Genomic DNA, 21,233 nt, shown 5'->3' on the forward strand with positions numbered 1-21,233 from the left:
ACATTCAAAATTGCTTTGGACGACACATCATACCCTCAAATTAATTTGCATGAAATTTTCCTGGCTAGACGCTGAAAAGCTCTGAAGTAAACCCATAATATACAGAACATTTTGTGCAACTGTAAACCACATAGCCTATGACAACCGAGAGAGTCATTTTGGACACTCTTTATATAGAAAGAAGGCATCTATATTTATACAGCATTATTCATGATCTCAGGGTGTCCCCGTACACAATAAACACAGCAAATTACTTTTGGAATACAGTACCCTTCATACTGTAGACAACACAGCGGCCAATTTCTGTGCAAGCTGCCACAAACAGCAATGAAATAAATAGCCAGATAATGTGGGGTGGTTTCTTTGGTAATATTAAGAATAAAGAACAATACAACACAGAAACAGTCCCTTCAGCTCGCCTGTGGCAATTCCTAATCCTTATTTAGACCCACTATTTATTGCCCAAATGCAGTTACTAACCCTCTGTTTGCATCCCATTCATGTGTCTATCAGGATCCACCTTGAATGTTGCTAACGTGCCTGTTTCCACCAGCTCCACTGGCAGTGTGTTCCAGGCACCCACCGCCCTCTGTGTGAAAAACGTGCCCAACACGTCACCCCTAAACTCTCACCTTGAATCTGTGCCCTCTTGCAGTTGACCTTTCCAACCTGGGAAAATAGCCTCTAGACTATCCACCCCATCTAGGCCTCTCATAATTTTGTAGACTTCTATCAGGTGGTAAAAGATAACGTGCACTAGGTTTTGCCAGATCTCTTACTCCCACTTGAAGTTTAAAATCTCATGGAAATGGTTGCACCTCCAACAACAAACCTCTCCCTCAGCATTGTATTGTACATTAAACCTAGAAGATGTAAGGCTTGAACCTATAACCTTTGGTCCAGAGGTATTACAGCAGGCGCTGCGCAAAAACCATCACCTCCATAGAAATCAAAATCTCTAACTGAAGGAATAATTAACAAATGCAATATATTAAACTTAACACTAAAGCTCGCAAGAGATAGTCTTCACTTCCATTTTATGCAAAGTTCAGTAAGGTGATTTGAGTAATGTTTTATTTTTCCATTTGAGCCAATGCAATAGAGTCATAGAGTCCCTACAGTGCAGAAGGAGGCCATTCGGCCCATCGAGGCTGCACCAACAACAGGGCGGCACAGTGGCATAGTGGTTAGCACTGCTGCCTCACAGCGCCAGGGACTCGAGCTTGATTCCCGGCTTGGGTCACTGTCTGTGCGGAGTCTGCACGTTCTCCACATGTCTGGAGAATGGGGTTTCCTCCCACAGTCCGAAAGACATGCTGGATAGGTGCATTGGCGATGCTAAATTCTCCCTCAGTGTACCCTAACAGGGGCCGGAGTGTGGCGACTAGGGGATTTCCACAATAACTTCATTCTAGTGTTAATGTAAGCCTACTTGTGACACTAACAAAATAAACTTTAAACCCACCCAGACCCTATCCCCGTAACCCCAGGTATTTACCCGAATAATCCACCTAAGCTACACATCATGGGACACTAAGGGGCAATTTAGTATGGCCAAATCAATCCAACCTGCACATCTTTGCACTGTGGGAGGAAACCGAAGCACCCGGAGGAAACCCACGCAGACACGGGGAGAATGTGCAAACTCCACACAGACAGTCACTTGAGGCCGGAATTGAACCCGGGTCCCTGCCGCTGTGAGGCAGCAGTGCTAACTGCTGTGCCGCCCAAAATTTCAATGGTAACTACATAAATATACATTGGAGAATTGATAGCCTAATAATATAGGGTATATGTAACCCACAAGTTGGAATATTATTTTTCACAAAAATCTTGTGCGTGGCATCAGCCTCGTTATCACTACCTTATTAGGTGGTCCCTGGCTAAAATGTTTACATTTCTATTATCATTGACTTTCACATGTCTTGAGTTAAACCAAAGACCATTATTGCTTGTTTTTTCATTCGTAGAAAATTGTGCGCAGAAGTGGAAACTAACATGTAAAGTTTACTTGTTCTGCTTGCAATCACAATAATCAGCTTTGAGACTTTGGGATCATCCTTCTCCCCCATTCCCTATAAGTTTTAGGTTTAAATCATGTTATTTTGTTCTCCTCTCTTCCTTGTTCGCACTTATCTCAATGCTATTCTTTCCTCAGTCTCACATTCTCATCCCACAAAGCCAAACAATATTGTGGTTAAAACCTCAGAAACATTCAGATTATATCGAAGGTCAAGTATAAAAAAAAGGGGATGTTTAATTTTCTGATACAATCATTCTCATTTTAACCATTCAAATAGATGGAATTAGATCATCGTCAGCTAAATCTGGCCCAATGTTATTAAATGTTTTTTTTAAACTTGCTTGGCACTTTACATAAATAAATAAAAAACTATTTTTAAAAGTACAATGCTAGAGGAGCAATATATTTATTAGAGAGAGCAGGATGAACTTCAGATTATCTTAACAGCTTTTCCAGTGGGCGAGTATTATAAATTATAATAGGTTGTGAAAAATTTGTTATAATTACAGCGCAACAACTTCATATAATTAATTACATATTAGTGAGGAGAATCTTCATATATTTAAGATTCCACACTCAATTTGTGGAAAACATTGATGATTGAATAGCAGATTGCTTTCAATTTGCTTGCTTGCTGATTAGTAGTGATTTACTTTGATAAGATTACAAAAGACTCATTACATTCATAAATGCATGTGCCATGCTAGGAATGAAAAATGCAGATATAAGCTTTAATCATAGCAAATCTGTATAAGATGATTCATTCACAATAATCTCTGCCAACTTTATTGCCAAGAGCTCCTTCAACAATAATCTTTGACTGAATTAAGTTGAATTAAGGCTAAAAGATAAAATGACCCATTCACTATGTGTATATTACATTATAAACTTTATTTCATATGCCGTAACATTTTAGAGAATGCACATTCCTCATATGTAGCTGTTGCCAACAATTTTAGATGACACAGTAGTACTGAATGAGTCCGAGGATTAGTTTCCACATGGAACAATGATCCAAGAGCCACCCTAGTTCTGAAAAGACCAACAAATGTCCTTATAGCAAAACTGTGTGTGTCATGTCTGAGAAACATTTTGAAATGGGCTTTTAAAGCACTGCTCATGAATTAATAGTGCACGTTGAGTGTAGCTTCCTTCATTTGACAGCTGCCAGCATTCTTGGAATCACTCCAAGCTTGGCAACTGCGAAAAATCCAGGCTGAGTGAGAGTCTGGCACAGCTGCAAGGCATCCTTGTTCACCCCCCACACGCGCCCCCCCCCCCTCCCCCCTCCCCCTCCCCCTCCACTTTTTGACTGACCAGACGGGAGCTCCAGCCCAGGGCCTCCAGGAGAAATACAATAGCTGCACAATTCATATCAAATTGCACTACTGGGGCAGTCTGGCTGACCTTGGGGTTACCGAGTGCAGCTTGTTTCCTCGGAAATCCAATGGCTTCTGTTACTGCTTTAATCAATATAGGGATTGACTTTCACTAATGTACACTAAGTTGGTCGTTACCAGAATCATGTTTACTGGAACCACCTATAGTGAGCAAAATTGGCCCAGTCTCCCAATTTAAGATGGTCATCCTCATTTAACCGTCTTCATGGCTTTCCCTTCCCTATCTATCCTAACGTACTCATGCTGTTAGAAGGTGTATCGTGGAACAAACCTTTTAAGCATTTTCCTCCCTTCAGCTTCACTGCCTAGAACATGCGGGAACATTCCAAAATTCCCTCCATAAAATGATCTGTCTCTCGACCTTCCTTGTCTTCTTTAAAACCCTCTTTACAACTCTAAATATTCTCTTCTTTGCCTTCACATACATCCATTTTTTCCCTGATTATGTCTACGTGAACCACCATGATTTGATTTGATTCATTATTGTCACATGTATTAGCATACAGTAAAAAGTACTGTTTTTTGCACACTCTCCAGACAACATATACCGTTCAGAGAGAAGGAAACGAGAGTGTGCAGAATGTAATGTTACAGTCATAGCTAGGGTTTAGAGAAAGATCAACTTAATGCATGGGTTGTTTTGCTAAGTTAAAAGGCAGAATATAAATGCAAAAGGTGTTGTTTGAAATGTACATGATGATATCCACGGAAGTGCAGTGCCTTTTTAATTAAATTTGGATCATCTGCAGTGCAAAATAAAGTGCTCTCATTACCGTTTGCTTTCAAAGCCACATTACATCTGCCATTTTAAAAATACACCTGGCAAATTTGTGAAGTAAATCGCTTGCATCCTAGAGATCTTAAAAAAATATTATTTTGGTCTCTTTCATTAGTGTTTGAGCTCCCCCCCACCCAATAGATTACTGGATAAAATACGCTGGCAAAATAACATTGAGCCATTCAGCACAGAAAGACCCAAGTTAAGGACTATGGTGAGTTGGTTAATCTCAGTCAGAGCAGTGGCTGGAAAGCCACACTATAGCTTCAGCACGAGACAGGGTGAAAGTTAAGCAGGGTTCCCTCTGTTCTGGTAGCTGTTTTAGAAACATAGGATCCCTACAGTGCAGAAAGTGGCCATCCAGCCCATCGAGTCTGCACCGACTCTCCGAAACAGCATCCTACCCAGGCCCTCTTCTCTGACCTATCCACATGTCATGATGTGGAGATGCCGGCGTTGGACTGGGGTAAACACAGTAAGAAGTTTAACAACACCAGGTTAAAGTCCAACAGGTTTATTTGGTAGCAATTTCCCACTCACCTGAAGAAGGGGCTTGGAGCTCCGAAAGCTTGTGTGGCTTTTGCTACCAAATAAACCTGTTGGACTTTAACCTGGTGTTGTTAAACTTCTTACTATCCACATGTAGCATGACTAATCCACCACTGCTGCCTCACAGCGCTAGGGACCCGGGTTCGATTCACGGCTTGGGTCGCTGTCTGTGTGGCGTTTGCATGTTCTCCCCGTTTCTGCCTGGGTTTCCTCTGGGTGCTCCGGTTTCCTCCCACAGTCTGAAATACATGCTAGTAAGGTGCATTGACCCGAACAGGGGCCGGAGTGTGTCGACTAGGGGAATTTCACAGTAACTTCATTGCAGTGTTAATGTAAGCCTTACTTGTGACTAATAAACTTTAAAATTTTTACACATCTTTGAACACTAAGGAGCAATTTACAATGGCTAATCCATCTAACCTACACAACTTTGGACTGTGGGAGGAAACTGGAGCATCCAGAAGAAACTCAAGCAGATATGGGTAGAATGTGCAAACGAAAGTCACCCAAGGCTGGAATCAAACCCAGGTTTTGGCACTGTGGGACCACTGTGCCACCTGTTGGAAGTAGCTTCTATAAGGTAGATGAAAAGAGGACCCTACTCTACTGTGACCTCCATAGTTAAATCGCTCACTGTCCAGGCTCACCCATGAATGATGACAACCTTGGCAGATTACTGGTGGAGTTGTTGGTGCAATGATACCCAGCAAGACTAGGTTAGAACAGTCAGGGAGACAAAATGCCAGTTAGGGAACCACAATTAGACTCAGCAGCATTGAAGTGAAATAGGGCACTCACTCCAAATATTGACACATGCTGGGAACATGCTCACACTTAAGTGGTGCTGATTTGCAGTTAAATAGCCTGCTGACATTCACCATCTCGGTTCAAATATGAAAGCTGAGCGCTGTGCTGAGGTCCTGGGGTACCGCTGGTGCCTATGAAACAAAACCTCAGTAGAAATCAGTGCTTTCAAGAGAGGTGAAAAAGAAAGAAAATTGGAGAAATAATTTTGTGAAAAGTAGTAGATGAAAAGCTGCTTAAGAAGTGGATTGAAGATTATGAGAATAATCACAGACACAGATGGTTAAATGTTCTACAGGGCAATGTGGCTCCAGTGTTTCGGGGAATACTGAAATGTCATCAACAGGATACTACTGCTCAGGGTTGAATAACGCAGATTGTGATGTCAGATACATGCCCTGGAGATTTTGCTTATTTAAAGTTTAGAGATTAGGTTTAAGTTTAAAGTTTAATTACTAGTGTCACAAGTAGGCTTACATTAACACTGCAATAAAGGTACTGTGAAAATCCCCTAGTCGCCACACTCTGGCGCCTGTCTGGGTACACTGAGGGAGAATTTAGCATAGCCAATGCACCTAACCAGCACGTCTTTTGGACTGTGGGAAGAAACCCGAGCACCCAGAGGAAACACACACAGACACAGGGAGAACGTGCAAACTCCACACAGTCACCCAAGCCGGGAATCGAACCCGGGTCCCTGGCGCTGTGAGGAGCAGTGCTAACCACTGTGCCATTTATAGACACATCTCTGATAATTCTGGTTATTCTTCAGCACAGCAGTTGATAAATTGGGTCTGGTCTGTAATTTGCAATGGTACTCTTCTGGAAATAATCATCTTCCTCATGTGACACAATCTCAGACAAATGGCCTTTTTGTTGTAGCATAGGCTTCCTTGCTGGTTCTGATTCTAACCTTAAAAGCACCTGGCTGCCAAGTCCATCCTCGACGCAACACAAACATAATTCAAAAACAACTTCACATTTCCGTAGCACTCTACATGTACAGAAGGACACATTAATGAGCTTTACAGTGAGAAGCAAGAACAGCAGAAGTTACCCAGGAAGGAAGGTGGATAAAAGGTGGGCAAGGAAATGGACAAACAAAAGGAATCTTAAAGAGGTTCTTGAAAGGATGGCCAGGGATGGAAATGACAGACAGATATATGAGGGGAGTATAAGATAGAGGTGGGATGGCTTAAAAAGCAGTGAATAATAGAGCAGAGGAAGTCACAGGGTGTAAGAGGACTGGAATGTGCACGTGTGGATATGGGCTTTCTTTTCTGAAGGGATCCATTGTTTTAGCTTGAATCAAACTGCATCACGTTGTGAAACTGATGACGATAAAAGAGAAATTCTATAATAAGCTACACTTCCCAACTGGCCTTCTTGCCTTGCACCTTATAAAACTAACATTGCTGTAGAGTAAAACAAATAACCGCACTGCATACACTGTGCTGCCTGTTTATTCAAAAAATTCTGAAATGCTTTTGCAGAGTGATTTTTCATACGGATCGCAGACACGTGGCGTAAAGCAATGGGAAAGCTGGAAAGGTTTTGCAATGAACAAATCAATACAACGAACTGAAAGTTGTTGACTATGTCCATCTGTCTACTTTACTGATCATTTCTCACTTGCTGTAAAAGTTCATAGGTCACGTGAGCCTCCCACATCACATTCTGAAACCGGAGAGTGGAACATTTGTGGTTTAATCTGAACCAGATGATCATTTTTAGCAAATTTGTCAGTTACCATGCAATATAGCCATGGGAGACGGGGGGGACACCACAACTGAGCCCAACTCTAACCGCGCACAGCATCCACATGTCGCCAGGAAAGATGAGAGGACAGCAACCAGGAAAGAAATTCCAGAATAATATTTTCTGTGGCACACCTATTGCGTCCTCAGTAGGCTAACAAACGCACCAAGGGTGAGTACCAGGACCTTCCCATTCTCTACAGCCCGATATCACATTATGGGCAAGATTTTACAGCCCCGCTCGTCCTGATAACCGTAAAATCCAACCCGAGGTCAACGGACCTCTCCACTGTCCACCCCTCGCCCACTCCGATTCCCGTGGTGGGTGGGGTGGCAAAATTCCGGCCTATATGTTGCTTCTGTTACTGAGCTGTTAAGAGCACAACAGCATTTGCTTCAAGTGGAAGGGTAGTCCACTGCACAGCCCCCCAGGATCTTAAATGTCATTCAAGGAGTTGGTACTAATTGCTGGTTAAAAAAGGGGGGAGAAAATATCAAATATTAAAAATCTAACGTTGAAACAGAACACGGCAGAAATACATCAGCATCTGAAAAGAGGATAGATTCATTTTTGAGTCCGAACTTTACCTTGGGTATTGACATCCTATAATTCATGAAAATTGTTCACTTGTCCTTTCTCTTATGAAGAAATGTATAGCTATTTGCATTTTTATTTTGTATTTATTCTTGTCACTCGGTCAACCTTCATTCCTAGTTAGAGATCTAGTTGGAAAAAGCATATTCTGCAAGTTTTAAACATCGTTAGAATCTTGAATGTACACCTGATAGAAGCAAACTGCAAGCAGGATCTGAAAGTATTGTAAGGTGTTGCAGTTCAGTAAGTCTTAAGGTATTCCTAGGTAGATCAACAGTAAGTATTTATTACTACGAGAATCTATATGGTACAGTAAAAGCCCAAACTGAGAGCTGTCTCCCTGCTTGCTTCTACACACGGCTCTGTCCAACATTTCACATCCTGCGAGGTGAGGGTCATGTGTTTTCTTACAACAGTGTGGGCGGTACTGTACAGTCCTAGGTTAACCCTTTCTGTGTCAGACCCTTAAACTACACCTCCCTCCAGCGCATTCAGAAAGCATAATTCGTGAAGTCTTTTTCGTGTTAGTGATGTTAACTGTGTCAATATATAATAAAAGCAAATTACTGCGGATGCTGGAATCTGAAACCAAAAGAGAAAACACTGGAAAATCTCAGCAGGTCTGGCAGCATCTGTAAGGAGAGAAAAGAGCTTTGGCAAAGGGTCATCTGGACTTGAAACGTCAGCTCTTTTCTCTCCTCATAGATGCTGCCAGACCTGCTGAGATTTTCCAGCGCTTTCTCTTTTGGTTCTCTGTGTCACATATTCATTTTTACAGGATATGGGTGTCGCTGGCTGGGCCAGTATTTATTGCCCATCCCTAACTGCCCTCCATTTCAGAGGGCATTTGATAGTCAACCATATTGCTAAGGGTCTGGGGTCACACGTAGACCAGACCAAGTAAGGATGACAGATTTCCTTCCCTAAAGGATATTAGTGAACCAGATGGGTTTTTACGACCATTGACAATGGTTTCAGGGTCATTGGACTTTTACTTCCAGATTTTTATTGAATTCGAATTTCACCATCTGCCATGGTGGGATTCGAACCTGGGTCCCTATTACCCCTGGGTCTCTAAATTGCTAGATCAGTGATAATTGCACTGTACCACCACCTCCCCTCGATGTTTGCTCATTTTATTTCAGCTCCTGAAATGTCTGAAGATGGCAATCATGGAAGAAAACTGTATGTTATTTCCACCAGAAATGAACTCCATGTACTCATTGGAGTTTAGAAGAATGAGAGGCAACCTTATTGAGACATGCAGGATTCTCAGGGGAGAATTGACATAGTAGATGCTGAGAGGTCGTTTCCCCTTATGGGCAAGTCTAGGACCGGAGGGCCTAATCTCAGAGTATGGCATCACCCATTTATACTCCGAAGCTAATGGCATTTGCTACCAAATAAACCTGTTGGACTTTAACCTGGTGTTGTTAAAACTCTTACTGTGTTTACCCCAGTCCAACGCCGGCATCTCCACATCATGATCACCCATTTAAGGCAGAGATGAGGAGGAATTTCTTCTCTCAGAGGGTAGTGAATCCGTGGAATTCTTTATCACAGAGGGCTGTGGATGCAGTATTATTAAGTATGTTCAAGGCTGAGATAAATAAATTTTTAATCAGGAAGGGAATCAAGGATTGTAGGAATAAGGTGGGAAAGTGGTCTTGAGGATTATATCAGATCAGTCATGATCACATTGAAAGGTGGAGCAGACTCAATTGGCTGAATGGCCTACTTCTGCTCCTATGCTTTATGGTCTTAACGCTGAATTAAATTAACATTGAACAAAATATTGAATGATGCTTTCATATGCAATTTACAGTTTTTGGCATCATATAGTACAGTCATTAAGTTTTCACAAGGACTTTATAGGCACCCAATATAGCACAATATTCTGTGCTCTTATTATGATCGTGGATCTACTGAATCATGGAATCCCAGCACAGAAGGAGATCATTCAGCCCATCTTGTCTGTGCTGGCTCCTTGAAGGAGCAATTCACCCAGTATCACTCCCCCATCATCCCCCACCTCTATTTTTTTAAAAGAAAACCAGAATATTTATCACAAAATGAGACATGGCTGCACTAGAAAATGAACACTTTTCCATTTCTGGAATTCAAGGGTCAGCATGAAGCATTCCACGTGCAACACAGGTAAACCAGGCCCCATTTTAAACTCATTCACAACCTATCACTTACACATAGTTGCAAAATAAATCTCCCTGTACTCTGATTTAATAAGTCCAGACCCGGGGACAAATCGTTTTGTCACCATAGTGACACTTTCTGTGCCCCATATCAGCCACCTTGTGATTTTTCTGAATTAATTTAATCTAGTGGCAAGTAACGCCACAAGGAACTGAATTTAGCCCTCCGAAACAAATTTTAAATGGCCAACAGATAAAGGAGTTTTTTTTTTCTAATCACGTATATTCTGAGCTGTATTTGAACCCAGATTCCAGAGATGCAAGTACTCAATATCACCCTACTCGCTTGTCAACCACACATCAAATAAATGATGCACAAATGGAACATTTTACTTGCCTCGTGGTGTTCCCATTAAAATCTTGACTGTAGGACACACAATGCGCACTGAATCCCATCAATTAGAACGTGACCTCAAGTTTTTCTAATATGGCTGTACTGCAGCAGTCACACATCCCTGGTTCTTCATTATGAAGCGACTACTCAGCTGTGTAGTTTGCTTGTCAGGAATTGATGGCAGCCATTTTTCAAAATTAAAAATGAGGTGAGTAAAAACCATGTGATTATTGAAAAGATGGTTGGATCTAAATTGTTCTAAAATCTCTGCTTCTTTGTGACTTAAGACGGAGGTGAGGAGGAATTTCTTCTCTCCAAGGGTTCTGAACCTTTAGCATTCTTTACCCCAGAGGCTAAATCGTTGAATATATTCAAAGCTGAGATGGGCAGATTTTTGAATATAGGGGAGTCAAGGGTTATGGGAAATAAGCATCAGGAATGGAATTGAGGCCAAGATCAGATCAGACACAATCTTACTGAATGGTGGAGCAAGCTCGAGCAAGGTGGTAGAGCCTACTCCTGCTCCGCGTTCTTATTTAGTCTTAAATTTAAATAAGTCAAAACCAATTCAATAAAACCATTTTAGATTATCCTTTCCCAACTGGAGAAGTACATCTGATTGACGTTTGCTTTAAACACTATGACTGGAATTTTAGCGTCCCGCCCGTCACGGGAGCCAGAGCGGGCGTGGGGCGGACCATGGAAAGGTCCGTTGACCTTGGGTGGGATTTTACAGTTTTGGGACGAGCGAGGCTGTAAAATCCTGTCCTATGGGCAGAATTTTCCTGTCCCGCCCGCCACGGGAATCGTAGGGGGTGGGACACGGATCATGCAAAGGTCCGTTGATCTCGGGCGGGATTTTCTGATTTTGGGGCGAGCATGACCGGAAAATCCTGCCCTACGTGTAAGCTACTCTGTACAAAACAAGTCAAAGTCCTTTTGCTTCATAAATTTAGTATAGTAGCATTTCGTAAAATTTATGAAACGGGGGTTAACTACCAGCGCTACATAACAAATTGAGCATGTTAACTGTGATAACTGTGAAAAGTTCATTATTTGGGGCAAATAAATTGAACTCTGCGACACTGAATTACATTATTCGAGCACACAAAGTAGTAATATTTTTTACACGACCAGCTATCCTGTTGTTGTAATGAACCTTATGGCAAAATTGCTAAATCTATTAGGTTTTTTGCTAATGACATTACATGGATTTAATTTGATTTGATTTATTATTGTCACGTATTAACATACAGTTAAAAGTATTGTTTCTTGCGTGCTACACAGACAAACATACTGTTCATAGAGAAGGAAAGGAGAGGGTGCAGAATGTAGTGTTACAGTCATAGCTAGAGTGAAGAGAAAGATCAACTTAATGCAAGGTAGGTCCATTCAAAAGTCTGACAGCAGCAGGGAAGAAGCTGTTCTTGAGTCGGTTGGTACATGACCTCAGACTTTTGTATCTTTTTCCCTAAGGAAGAAGGTGGAAGAGAGAATGTCCGGGGTGCAAGGGGTCCTTAATTATGCTGGCTGCTTTGCCGAGGCAGCGGGAAGTGTAGACAGAGTCAATGGATGGGAGGTTGGTTTTCTGGATTTCTGTACCTCATGTAATAACATCATAAAAGTCCATGTTTATAATTTAAGAAGGCAATTCTCCCAGCCTGCTGCACTGCTTTCAGGAGCACAGCAGGTTGGGAGACTCAAGCGAAGACCACGTAGCGGGCTTCCCACTGGGTGCCATGGCCTCCGGATTTCAGGGGTCACCAGCTCCACGCCAGAAATCGGCGCGGAGCTGCATATATTATTTAAAAGCTGCTTTTAATCTAATTAACGGGCCCGGAACTGAAGTCTCCGGGCTCGCTAGCCTCCCGCCCTCTGCCAGGAGTGTTTCACTCCAGTGGGGTTTACAACAGCTCCCCACTAATGGGGAGCTGGTGGCCTCACCCCGCTGGAATGAAGGGGGGCCATCGAGGTTCCCCGGGAAGTCGGGGTTAAGGTCGGAGTGCACCCTGGGCATTACCAGTCTGGCAGTGCCAGCCTGACCCCCTGGCACTGCCCAAGGGGCAAAGTGGCACTGCCCAGGGGACACCTTGGCACTGCCCACCAGGCATCAGGCTGCCACTCTGCATTCGGCAGTGACAGAGGGGGGGAGGCCAGCGATCAGGGTTGTCCATCAGGGTTGGGGAAAGTCAGAGGGGTAGCGATGCAGGGTTGCGGAGCTGGCCAGCGATTGAGCTGGCCAGCAATCGGGTGGCCGGCATTGTGGGGCTACTGCGCATGTGTCGATCTCAGCGCTGACAGATAAGCGCATGCACAGTGGCCCACTCAGCGCTATGCTGCCGGCCTCTCCAGTGGGAATAGGCCCCGCCCCTGATTTTTAAAGAGATTCATGCTAGGGCTCTCTGTGATGCACAGAATGTGGGAGACTCATTTTGAAAATCCTGCTGAAAAGCCAAGGGGATTTACTCCAGTTTTTATGCAAATTCGACACTTAGAATTTTTGTTTTGAGAATCCCACCCTAAATCTTTCACTTAGTTCATAAATTCAGGTCTTTTCTTGAAACGCTACCTTAAATTTGAGATTTCATGACTGGACTAAACTATGCACTTTAATCGAAGGAAAAAATGCAGGGCTATGGAGAAAGGGGGTGAGATTAATTGAATCGCTCTTTCAAAGAGCTGGCACAGACATGAGGGGCTGAATAGCCTCTTTCTGTACTGTTTGATTCCAGTCCAGGGGCATGGAAATAATTCCGGCATCCCTATACTACTGCCCAAAATCAACTATCTCAATGCAGGCTGATGAGTAAACTTGTAACTTTAATAATAATACACTGCTGTCTTCCTTTCTCTCTCTCGCTGTGTACACAATATGTGGTTTTTTGACTGCAAAAAAAAACATGGTGGGGTCAGATTGACACAATTGCTTGCAAACATAATGTCTAGTGGTTTTTAGACTACAGCTTAGCTCTTAAGAAAGAAACTTCTGTGATGATGACTGCTTTGAAGTTTTTTGCTGTACGTAATGTGCTCACATGGGAGTCTTTAAAGCTGCTGTGTTGGAATATAGACATTTAATTACTTCTAAAACAAATGCATCCGTGACTTGTATTTAGTTACAGCACGCATTCATAAAGATCAGTCGACAACTCACAAAATGGCACGTGGTTTTAATTTATAAAGCTCTGCTGTTTAATCACCACTAACCTGAAAAGAAGAAAAAATAAAATTCCACCCATGTCAAAGGCCCAGATTCTACCCCCGAGGCAAATTTTAGTTAGGAATGCCTTTCTTTTGCAATATCCCTGAACAGGATGTGATTCAAAAGTAGAAGAGTGAGAGTTACCATGCCAAAATTCCTAGTCAGATAAAGCCAAATTCCTGAAAGTAACTTTATTCGGCAAATATATTTTTTAATCTTGGCAAAATTGTCAGCTGTGGCTCAAGTGATGACAATCACAGAATCTTTACAGTGCAGAAGGAGGCCATTTGGCCCATTGGGTCTGCACTGGCTCACTGAAAGAACATTCTACCTAATCCCACTCCCCTGCCTTATACCCGTAACCTTCACATTCTTTCTTTTCAAATAGTTTTTGTTTTATCGCACCTCCAAGGAAGAAAGACCTGGACACATAATCTGAGCCGACAACACTGCAGTACTCAGCGAGGGAGGTGATGGCCTAGTGGTATTATCGCTGGACTATTAATCCAGACACTCAGCTAACGTTCTGGAGACCTGAGTTCAAATCCCACCATAGCAGATGGAGGAATTTTAATTCAATAAAAACAAATCTGCAATTCGGGATCCACTGATGGCCGTGAAACCATTGTCGATTGTCGGAAAAGCCCATCTGGTTCACCAATGTCCTTTAGGGAAGGAAATTTGCCGTCCTTACTTGGTCTGGCCTACATGTGATTCCAGAGCCACAGCAATGTGGTGGTTGACTCTCAACTGCCCTCGGGCAACTAGGGATGGGCAATAAATGCTGGCCAACCAGCGATGCCCATGTCCAATGAACAAATAAAAAAAAGTGTTGAAGGTGCCGTCTTTTAGGTGAATGGTTAAACTGAAGCCCTGTCTGCTCTCTCAGGTAAGCGTAATAGATCCCGTGACTCTATTTGAAGAGCAGGTGAGTTCTCCAGGTATCATGGCCAACATAATCCTTCAACCAACACCTAAAGCAAATGTTCTGGCCATTAATTTCATTTTGCTTTTGAGCGCTTGATATGTACAAATTAGATGCCTCATTTCCTGCATTATAACAATGTCTACATAAATACTTTATTGCTTTAAAGCGCTTTGGGACGTTCTTAGATTGCAAAAGGTGCCAAATGAAGTCTCTCCTTTCCTTTATAAGCTAGTTTAAAAATATACTTTCAGGAGAAATTTTGGATACAGATTTTCTGAACATGTGTGAACACCATTGAAGATTCAACTCCAAAATTAGATTAAACTTTTAAAAATAATAGGCACTAACATTAAGTTGTTCATTCAAATCCTTTTTGTCTCAGAGGCTCACTGTCCAACATTGAACATGCATATCAAGAAATGTTACAAAACCTGATGTCATTGACGTTTTTAGCCTATGAAACCACCACCAGATCTAGTGCAATCACTCTCCGCAAGCAATATCCAGGAGGTAAAGCTACACAACAACACCGCTGCCAAACATCCCCCCCGCCCCCCCTCTCCCTACGCTCCAAAACAATGAAGAATCTATTACAATTCTTCTTGTTACGTACACCCCATGGTCAGTGTTCCAAGACATCTTTTTCCAGGTATTTCACCATCACAAAGATAGATTCCTTTCCAATATTAAAACTTGCTACATTGCTTTGCAGCAACTATTTCACTTTAATTTTTTTTTTTAAATCGGTTTGCATCTGCATGTGTCCACCAGCCCTGCAGACAGGGCTGCAAATATATTCTGCAGTTCTGATAACATAATTTCTCTCTATTCCCAATGGAGCGGCAGTGTTCTGATGATAGTTATGCCATCTATTAGTGTAAGGCCCATTTTGTGTTTCTCAGTCATATAATATGGAGTGCAAAACAACATTTTTTAAGGTTGCTTGATCAAGTAATGGGTCCAAAAATGCAATAAATAATTGAGTTCATAACATCCTTAATCATTTGGCAATTTAAAATAGAATCTTTAATCTCAATCTAAAATCATTCATTTCTTTTAAATATTTATTGACTGACTCCACACACAAAAAAACTTTAAATCCTTCTTTAAAGTCCCTTAATTGGGGGAATTTTGAATGCTCAGAAAAGATTTACGAACAAAAACAGTGATTACTTTGCACATTACTAATATGGCATTAGACAAACTCCACTTACTTTAAAGTCATGATCAGTAAAACACTCATGCATGCAGAATAGGTTTAAGACTTCAGTTAATGGAGGCCAAATAGTCCATTTAATCAACTCCATATGGAACACTGTATTAAATCTGAGAAACCTGAACATCGTAACAGCAAGAAGCTTTCTACCTCCTGATAAAAGGCTTCTTCAGCTTCCTATACTGAACATTTATTTGCAATACATTGCATCCCTGTGTACTTTCTACAAAAAAACAGCTGTTACCAGCCAACACATGTCCCAGTCATTACTTTCAGTATTATTTACCTCTGTGAATCCCTCTTGCAGAACATCCAGCAAATTTCCTTTGGCTAAGCAGGCAATCATCTTAATTAGTGTTCCAAGAGCAAGCAGAGATCATGTTAAAAAAAAAATCAGACTAAGAAGATCTCGTCCTCCAAAAAAATACAGTTAAGAGACTAAGAGAAGGCAGTTTCTTCTTATCCCATATGTGCAGCCCGCTACCTTCATTTTAAACAGGATGAGAGTATTAGACTACAGAACAGAAGAGAGGGAACAGACTGAGCATGCTCAACGGCCAACCAGTCATGTTTGAGAGGATTAGGCATGACAGAATTGTCATGACGACAGTTCACCACAGGATGAGGGGGTGGGCACTGGCTAAAAAGGCAACCTAGAACACAGATGGTGGGTTATGAAGCAGTTTGCAAAAATAAACATCGACAAGCAAAATCTAACAAAGCTTCCTTCGTCAAATATTTCATAAATACTGCCGGGGCCTTTTGTTTTGCAAACACAGGGAAGACAAAGTAAATTATTCACATCTGAAAGGGAATGAATGATCTGAATCGACAATGTTCAAATTTAGTGTAAAAACAGAGATCCTTCTGTCGGATCTTGATATGGTGAGCAATCTAATTTTAAAATTTTAGCTACTGTATCAAAAGTGTCTGGGTTATTGGATTTTATGTTTTAAACTCTTATTCTTTCAAGACTTATAAACTTTGAACTTCTGGATTTCATACTCCAGCTCTCATGAAATTAAACGTCTTTGAATACCATTTGCAAAAAAAAACTTAAGGTGTTTAACGTAGAGATCATAGAATCCCTACAGTGCAGAAAGAGACCATTTGGCCCATCGAGCCTGCACCGATAACAATCGCACACAGGCCCAACCTTGTAACCCCAAGTATTTACCCCACTAATCCCCCTGACACTAAGGGGCAATTTAGCACGGCCAATCAACCTAACCCGCACATCTTTGGACAGTGGGAGGAAACCGGAGTACCCAGAGGAAACCCACGCAGACATGGGGAGAACGTGCAGATTCCACACAAACAGAGACCCAAGGCCGCAATCGAACCCGGGTCCCTTGCACTGTGAGGCTAGCCACTGTGCAACCGGTACGCCCACAATAGATGGAGAATATCTGAGATGAGCAGATAAAATGGACAAATTTACCAAATCAATAAGGTTTCTGTCTCCTGACTAAACACATGTTTACTGTTTGGGCCAGAATTTAAAAGGAAAAATTACATTAGTATGGTATTGTATTACAGCATTCAGAAATGATCAGATGCATATCAGACAATTAAATGCTTTTAAATACAGTAAGTGCAGTGCTGGCAAACGTAGCAGCAATTTTGAACACAATGTTCACATTGAGTGCAGGAGGTATACTGTCCAAGATAGGAGAAAGCCATGTTCTTCTCCCAATAGTGTGGTTGAATATTAATCCTTCACCTGAACTTGGCGTAATATAGCATCTGAAAGACTAGTCTTAATTCAAAAAAGTGAATGCCTATTGTTTATCAAAATTTATTAGCAAGATCAAAGACTCACAGGAAAATTCATAATTAATGTGCAATGTTTACACAAAATTCCTGGCCAAAATTAGAGTTACAAAATTTAACATTCATGGAAAACAGTAAATAGATACATATGTATGTTCATTCTGCCCATTGTGATGCAGTGTTCCCTCTGCGTTGTGCACATGCATAGCAGCACAGCAATCACAAAGGTCTCTTTCCCTTAGCATCGAGGATGATTTTCTTCCACTCCAATCTGAAATGGCTGAAGTCCAATGTACAGTCTGCAAGTTCTGCCACACGTAGGGCAGGTGCTGCCTGAAAGGTTGGGTAGATGGGTTGTATGGATGTTTGTGTGCCCCCTCCAACACCTCAACTTTGCCTCTGCATGTTTCCGACAATGTTCAGTGCCTTCTCGAATGGGCCTTTTCCATTTTGGTTGTTCACATGCTAGGGTTGATCATGAGTCAGTGGGTAGGTTTGACCTCTTTAGGGATGCTCTGAGGATCTCCTTAAGCATTTCCTCCACGCTCCTGAGAGTCTCTGGCCACAACCGAGTTTCGTGTAGAGCAGTTGCTTTGTGACTCTGGTGTCAGGCGTATGAATGACATATCCATTCAGGGCAATTGATTCGAAGTGATTAGCACCTCAATGTTGGGCAAGTTGATTTGGGAAAGAATACTGCTGTTGAACCTTGTTACGTATTAATAGTGATTCTTGGTAGCTGAACTAAGAATTGTGTATTAATATATTCATGTATTCATCAGAAATGACGTTACAGGTTGCTAGCATGAGAACTGCCAGAGTGAAGAAGCAGCTATGTAATGAACACCACCCAGTAAGTAAAGCTCTGTTATTTTTAATCCTCCATGTTTCCTAGTGTCAACTCTCCAATAAACAACAAACCATCTTTCCCAATTTGGAGGATCTTACAATGGCATTGCTGATGGTACTTCTCCAGTGCTTTGAGGTGCCTGCTGTATGTGATCAAAGTCTCCGAAACAGATAGGAGTGCAGATATGTTTTTGCCATTACTGTCAAATATCACCATATAGCCCTAGCTTTGGACACAATATGAAATAACACCCTGAGCACAATCAGTTTGGAAAACATAACCATGATGTATGTGATATACCTCTCTGTAAATCAACACTGAACTGTCTTATGGTGAATTTCCAACATCCCTCTTCCTTGCCAGAGAACAAGCTAGCCAAATGACAAAGTCGTCACCTGATGTTAGAACTGGAATGGAACAACAGGTCATCCAGGGGGACAGGATGGGGAGTCGGTGACTTAGTAGTATTGTCACTGGACTAAGAATCCAGAGACCCAAGATAGTGTTCTGGGGATCCAGGTTCGAATCCCGCCACGACAGATGGTGAAATTTGAATTCAATAAAAATCTGGAATTAAGAATATATTGATGACCGTGAAACCATTGTTGATTGTCGTAAAAACCCATCTGGTTCACTAATGTCCTTTAGGGAAGGAAATCTGCCATCCTTACCTGGTCTGGCCTACATGTGACTCCAGAGCCACAGCCATGTGGTTGACTCTTAAATGCCCTCAGGGATGGGCAATAAATGCTGGCTCAGACAGCGACGCCCGCATCCCATGAACAAATGTTTTAAAAAGGATATTGCAGGGGAAGCGAGCAGGTGTGGTGACCATGACTAGCAGAGACCAAGAAGAGGTCTGCCTGAGTTCAGAAGGAGCAGATGGGCTGCCTGCGAATGTGTCCTCCTCCTGATAAAAAAAAGAAGCACCAATACCAGTGTAGGAATTGTCGAGTTAAAACCTTTTACTATTTTTAATATTCCAAGCCACATTAGCAACAAGATCTGGCATCAGTGAAGGCTGATGAGTAACACTGAAGGGTTAGGACATGATGGGCAAAGCTGGACAAAGATTTAATCGCTCTCTCCATGGCTTGGCATCTGATCCTTTGACACTTGTCTCTTTCTTCTTTTTAAAGCAAATTGGGTCATTTTCTACATTGAAGACATACTGAGTGTGTATATGCGTATGGAATGTCCTAGTTTTTGGTAATATAGTTCTAAAATCTGATTAATTGATGAAATAGCAATTTTCGGTTCCACTTTATCAAAGGGACTACAATCAAGCATTTCTACAACCTCAAATTTCAATGTGCTTATGGACAAAGCTTTTAACAGAAAAGAAAGCTAATTGCTACTCAAAGCTGAGATGCAGCAACACCACACAGCAGATGGCATTTCCATGGCTAAGTAATGTGTTCATTAATAATTACATAAAATATAATTGCTGCTTCTTTAAGAATCACTTAACAGCAAATAAGCTGTAGCATTTGCCTTTGTGAGACCCTTTGCCGAGTCTGACCTCTCAAGTACCCTGAAAATAGGGATAAAGTGGCTGAGCTGCAGCAAAATAAGATTAACAGAATGCAAGGAGACCTTTTTGGAGTAGCTTTTAAATTACAGAAATCACTGTATTTTATGGCAGGATTGTAAAGTGCAACCAATGGTAAATGTGAAATTTTTCACTGTCAGCTGTTCATAGCACAAGCTTGCCAACTTGCTTTGCTCCAATGGCATTGCAAATGTATCTTTTTAAAGCTCATAACAGTTATTAAATTCACCACAGGTACATGCTTTTCTTCTTGCCTAGCAAATCCCAAGGACAATGTAGTTCACCTTCTGCCATCCTATTCGTCACAACAATAAAACAATAAGGGAGTTATTGACTTGTCAAAGAACTCAGTTTCTATCAATTAGTTTAAAACTGGCCAAGACATGGTGCAAGGAAAACTCCTGTGTGGAAAGCTTTTGGAAGTAAGGGTCTAAAGGTCCCGGTCCTCCGAAGTATGCGACACGTACCTCCAACATCATTATTGATGAGTGCCTGATGGAGAATACTACTGGAGTAGAAGTTTAAACAAGGGAGTGAAGGAGCAGGAGACTAGCGGTGTCAGTCTCTAAAGCTATTCCAGAAATGTAAAGGGGCTTAATAATTCCAGCTCCCAGAGCTGTGGAATCTGCCCCATTTGTATGGTCACAAAATGTTCCTACCGGAGGAAAGATTTACACGAAATGAGATGAAAATTGTATCTCCCTCATATACAGCTAGGGCTGCCTGGCTAATCTCTAATTCTTAGGTGCTACAGCTTTGGAGGCTCCTAAAGAAACCCACTTCTTGTGATGGGTCTAAGAGTAGTTCTACCTCATTTATCTTGAAAGCACTGTATTGTAACCACTCAATGTAACTTTTAAAGCACATACATTTGTGGCATTAACATACAACCAAATATTCTGGGTGAGACTTTAACTCACTCAAAATGTATTGCCTTACACAGTTAAATTTGGGCCCAGTGAGCTTGAGTGTGTTTCATCACCAACAACAGGCAACAGGAGTTCAAATATAAACTAATAATTTCATCTCAAAATCTCATCTGGGAATAGCTTCCCTTTTACCACTCCAACTTCCCTTTAAACTTCCAGCTAAACATTCAGATGTTTTCCTCATTGGAAATCCCACTGTCCTATCTGTCCTTAGGCACTGAATGTAACTTTTCTTGGTGATCCCAACCCATCATAATTCTCCAGCCCCATCGCCGCTGAATTCCTTGCCCTTTCATTAACTTGATCTTCTTGGCATCCGCAATGGTATTGATA

General features: G+C 41.8%; 1 protein-coding gene across 3 annotated transcripts in view; it reads right to left on the bottom strand.

Annotated features, from left to right (window-relative positions):
* LOC144479921 (dixin-like) overlaps window positions 1-21,233 on the bottom strand; it is a 143,498-nt gene that overhangs the window by 90,414 nt on the left and 31,851 nt on the right. For 2 of the 3 annotated variants that reach the window (XM_078198974.1, XM_078198972.1), the window contains exon 1: window positions 16,083-16,322. The exons of the other annotated variant lie outside the window; for it this stretch is intronic. In XM_078198974.1, coding sequence (XP_078055100.1) covers window positions 16,083-16,142 — 60 coding nt within the window. In that variant the 5' untranslated portion in view covers window positions 16,143-16,322. Of the gene's footprint in view, window positions 1-16,082; window positions 16,323-21,233 lie in introns of those variants that run through there. 3 annotated transcript variants of the gene reach the window in all.

This window comes from Mustelus asterias, chromosome 27, assembly GCF_964213995.1.
Source record: "Mustelus asterias chromosome 27, sMusAst1.hap1.1, whole genome shotgun sequence".
Lineage (NCBI taxonomy): Eukaryota > Metazoa > Chordata > Chondrichthyes > Carcharhiniformes > Triakidae > Mustelus > Mustelus asterias.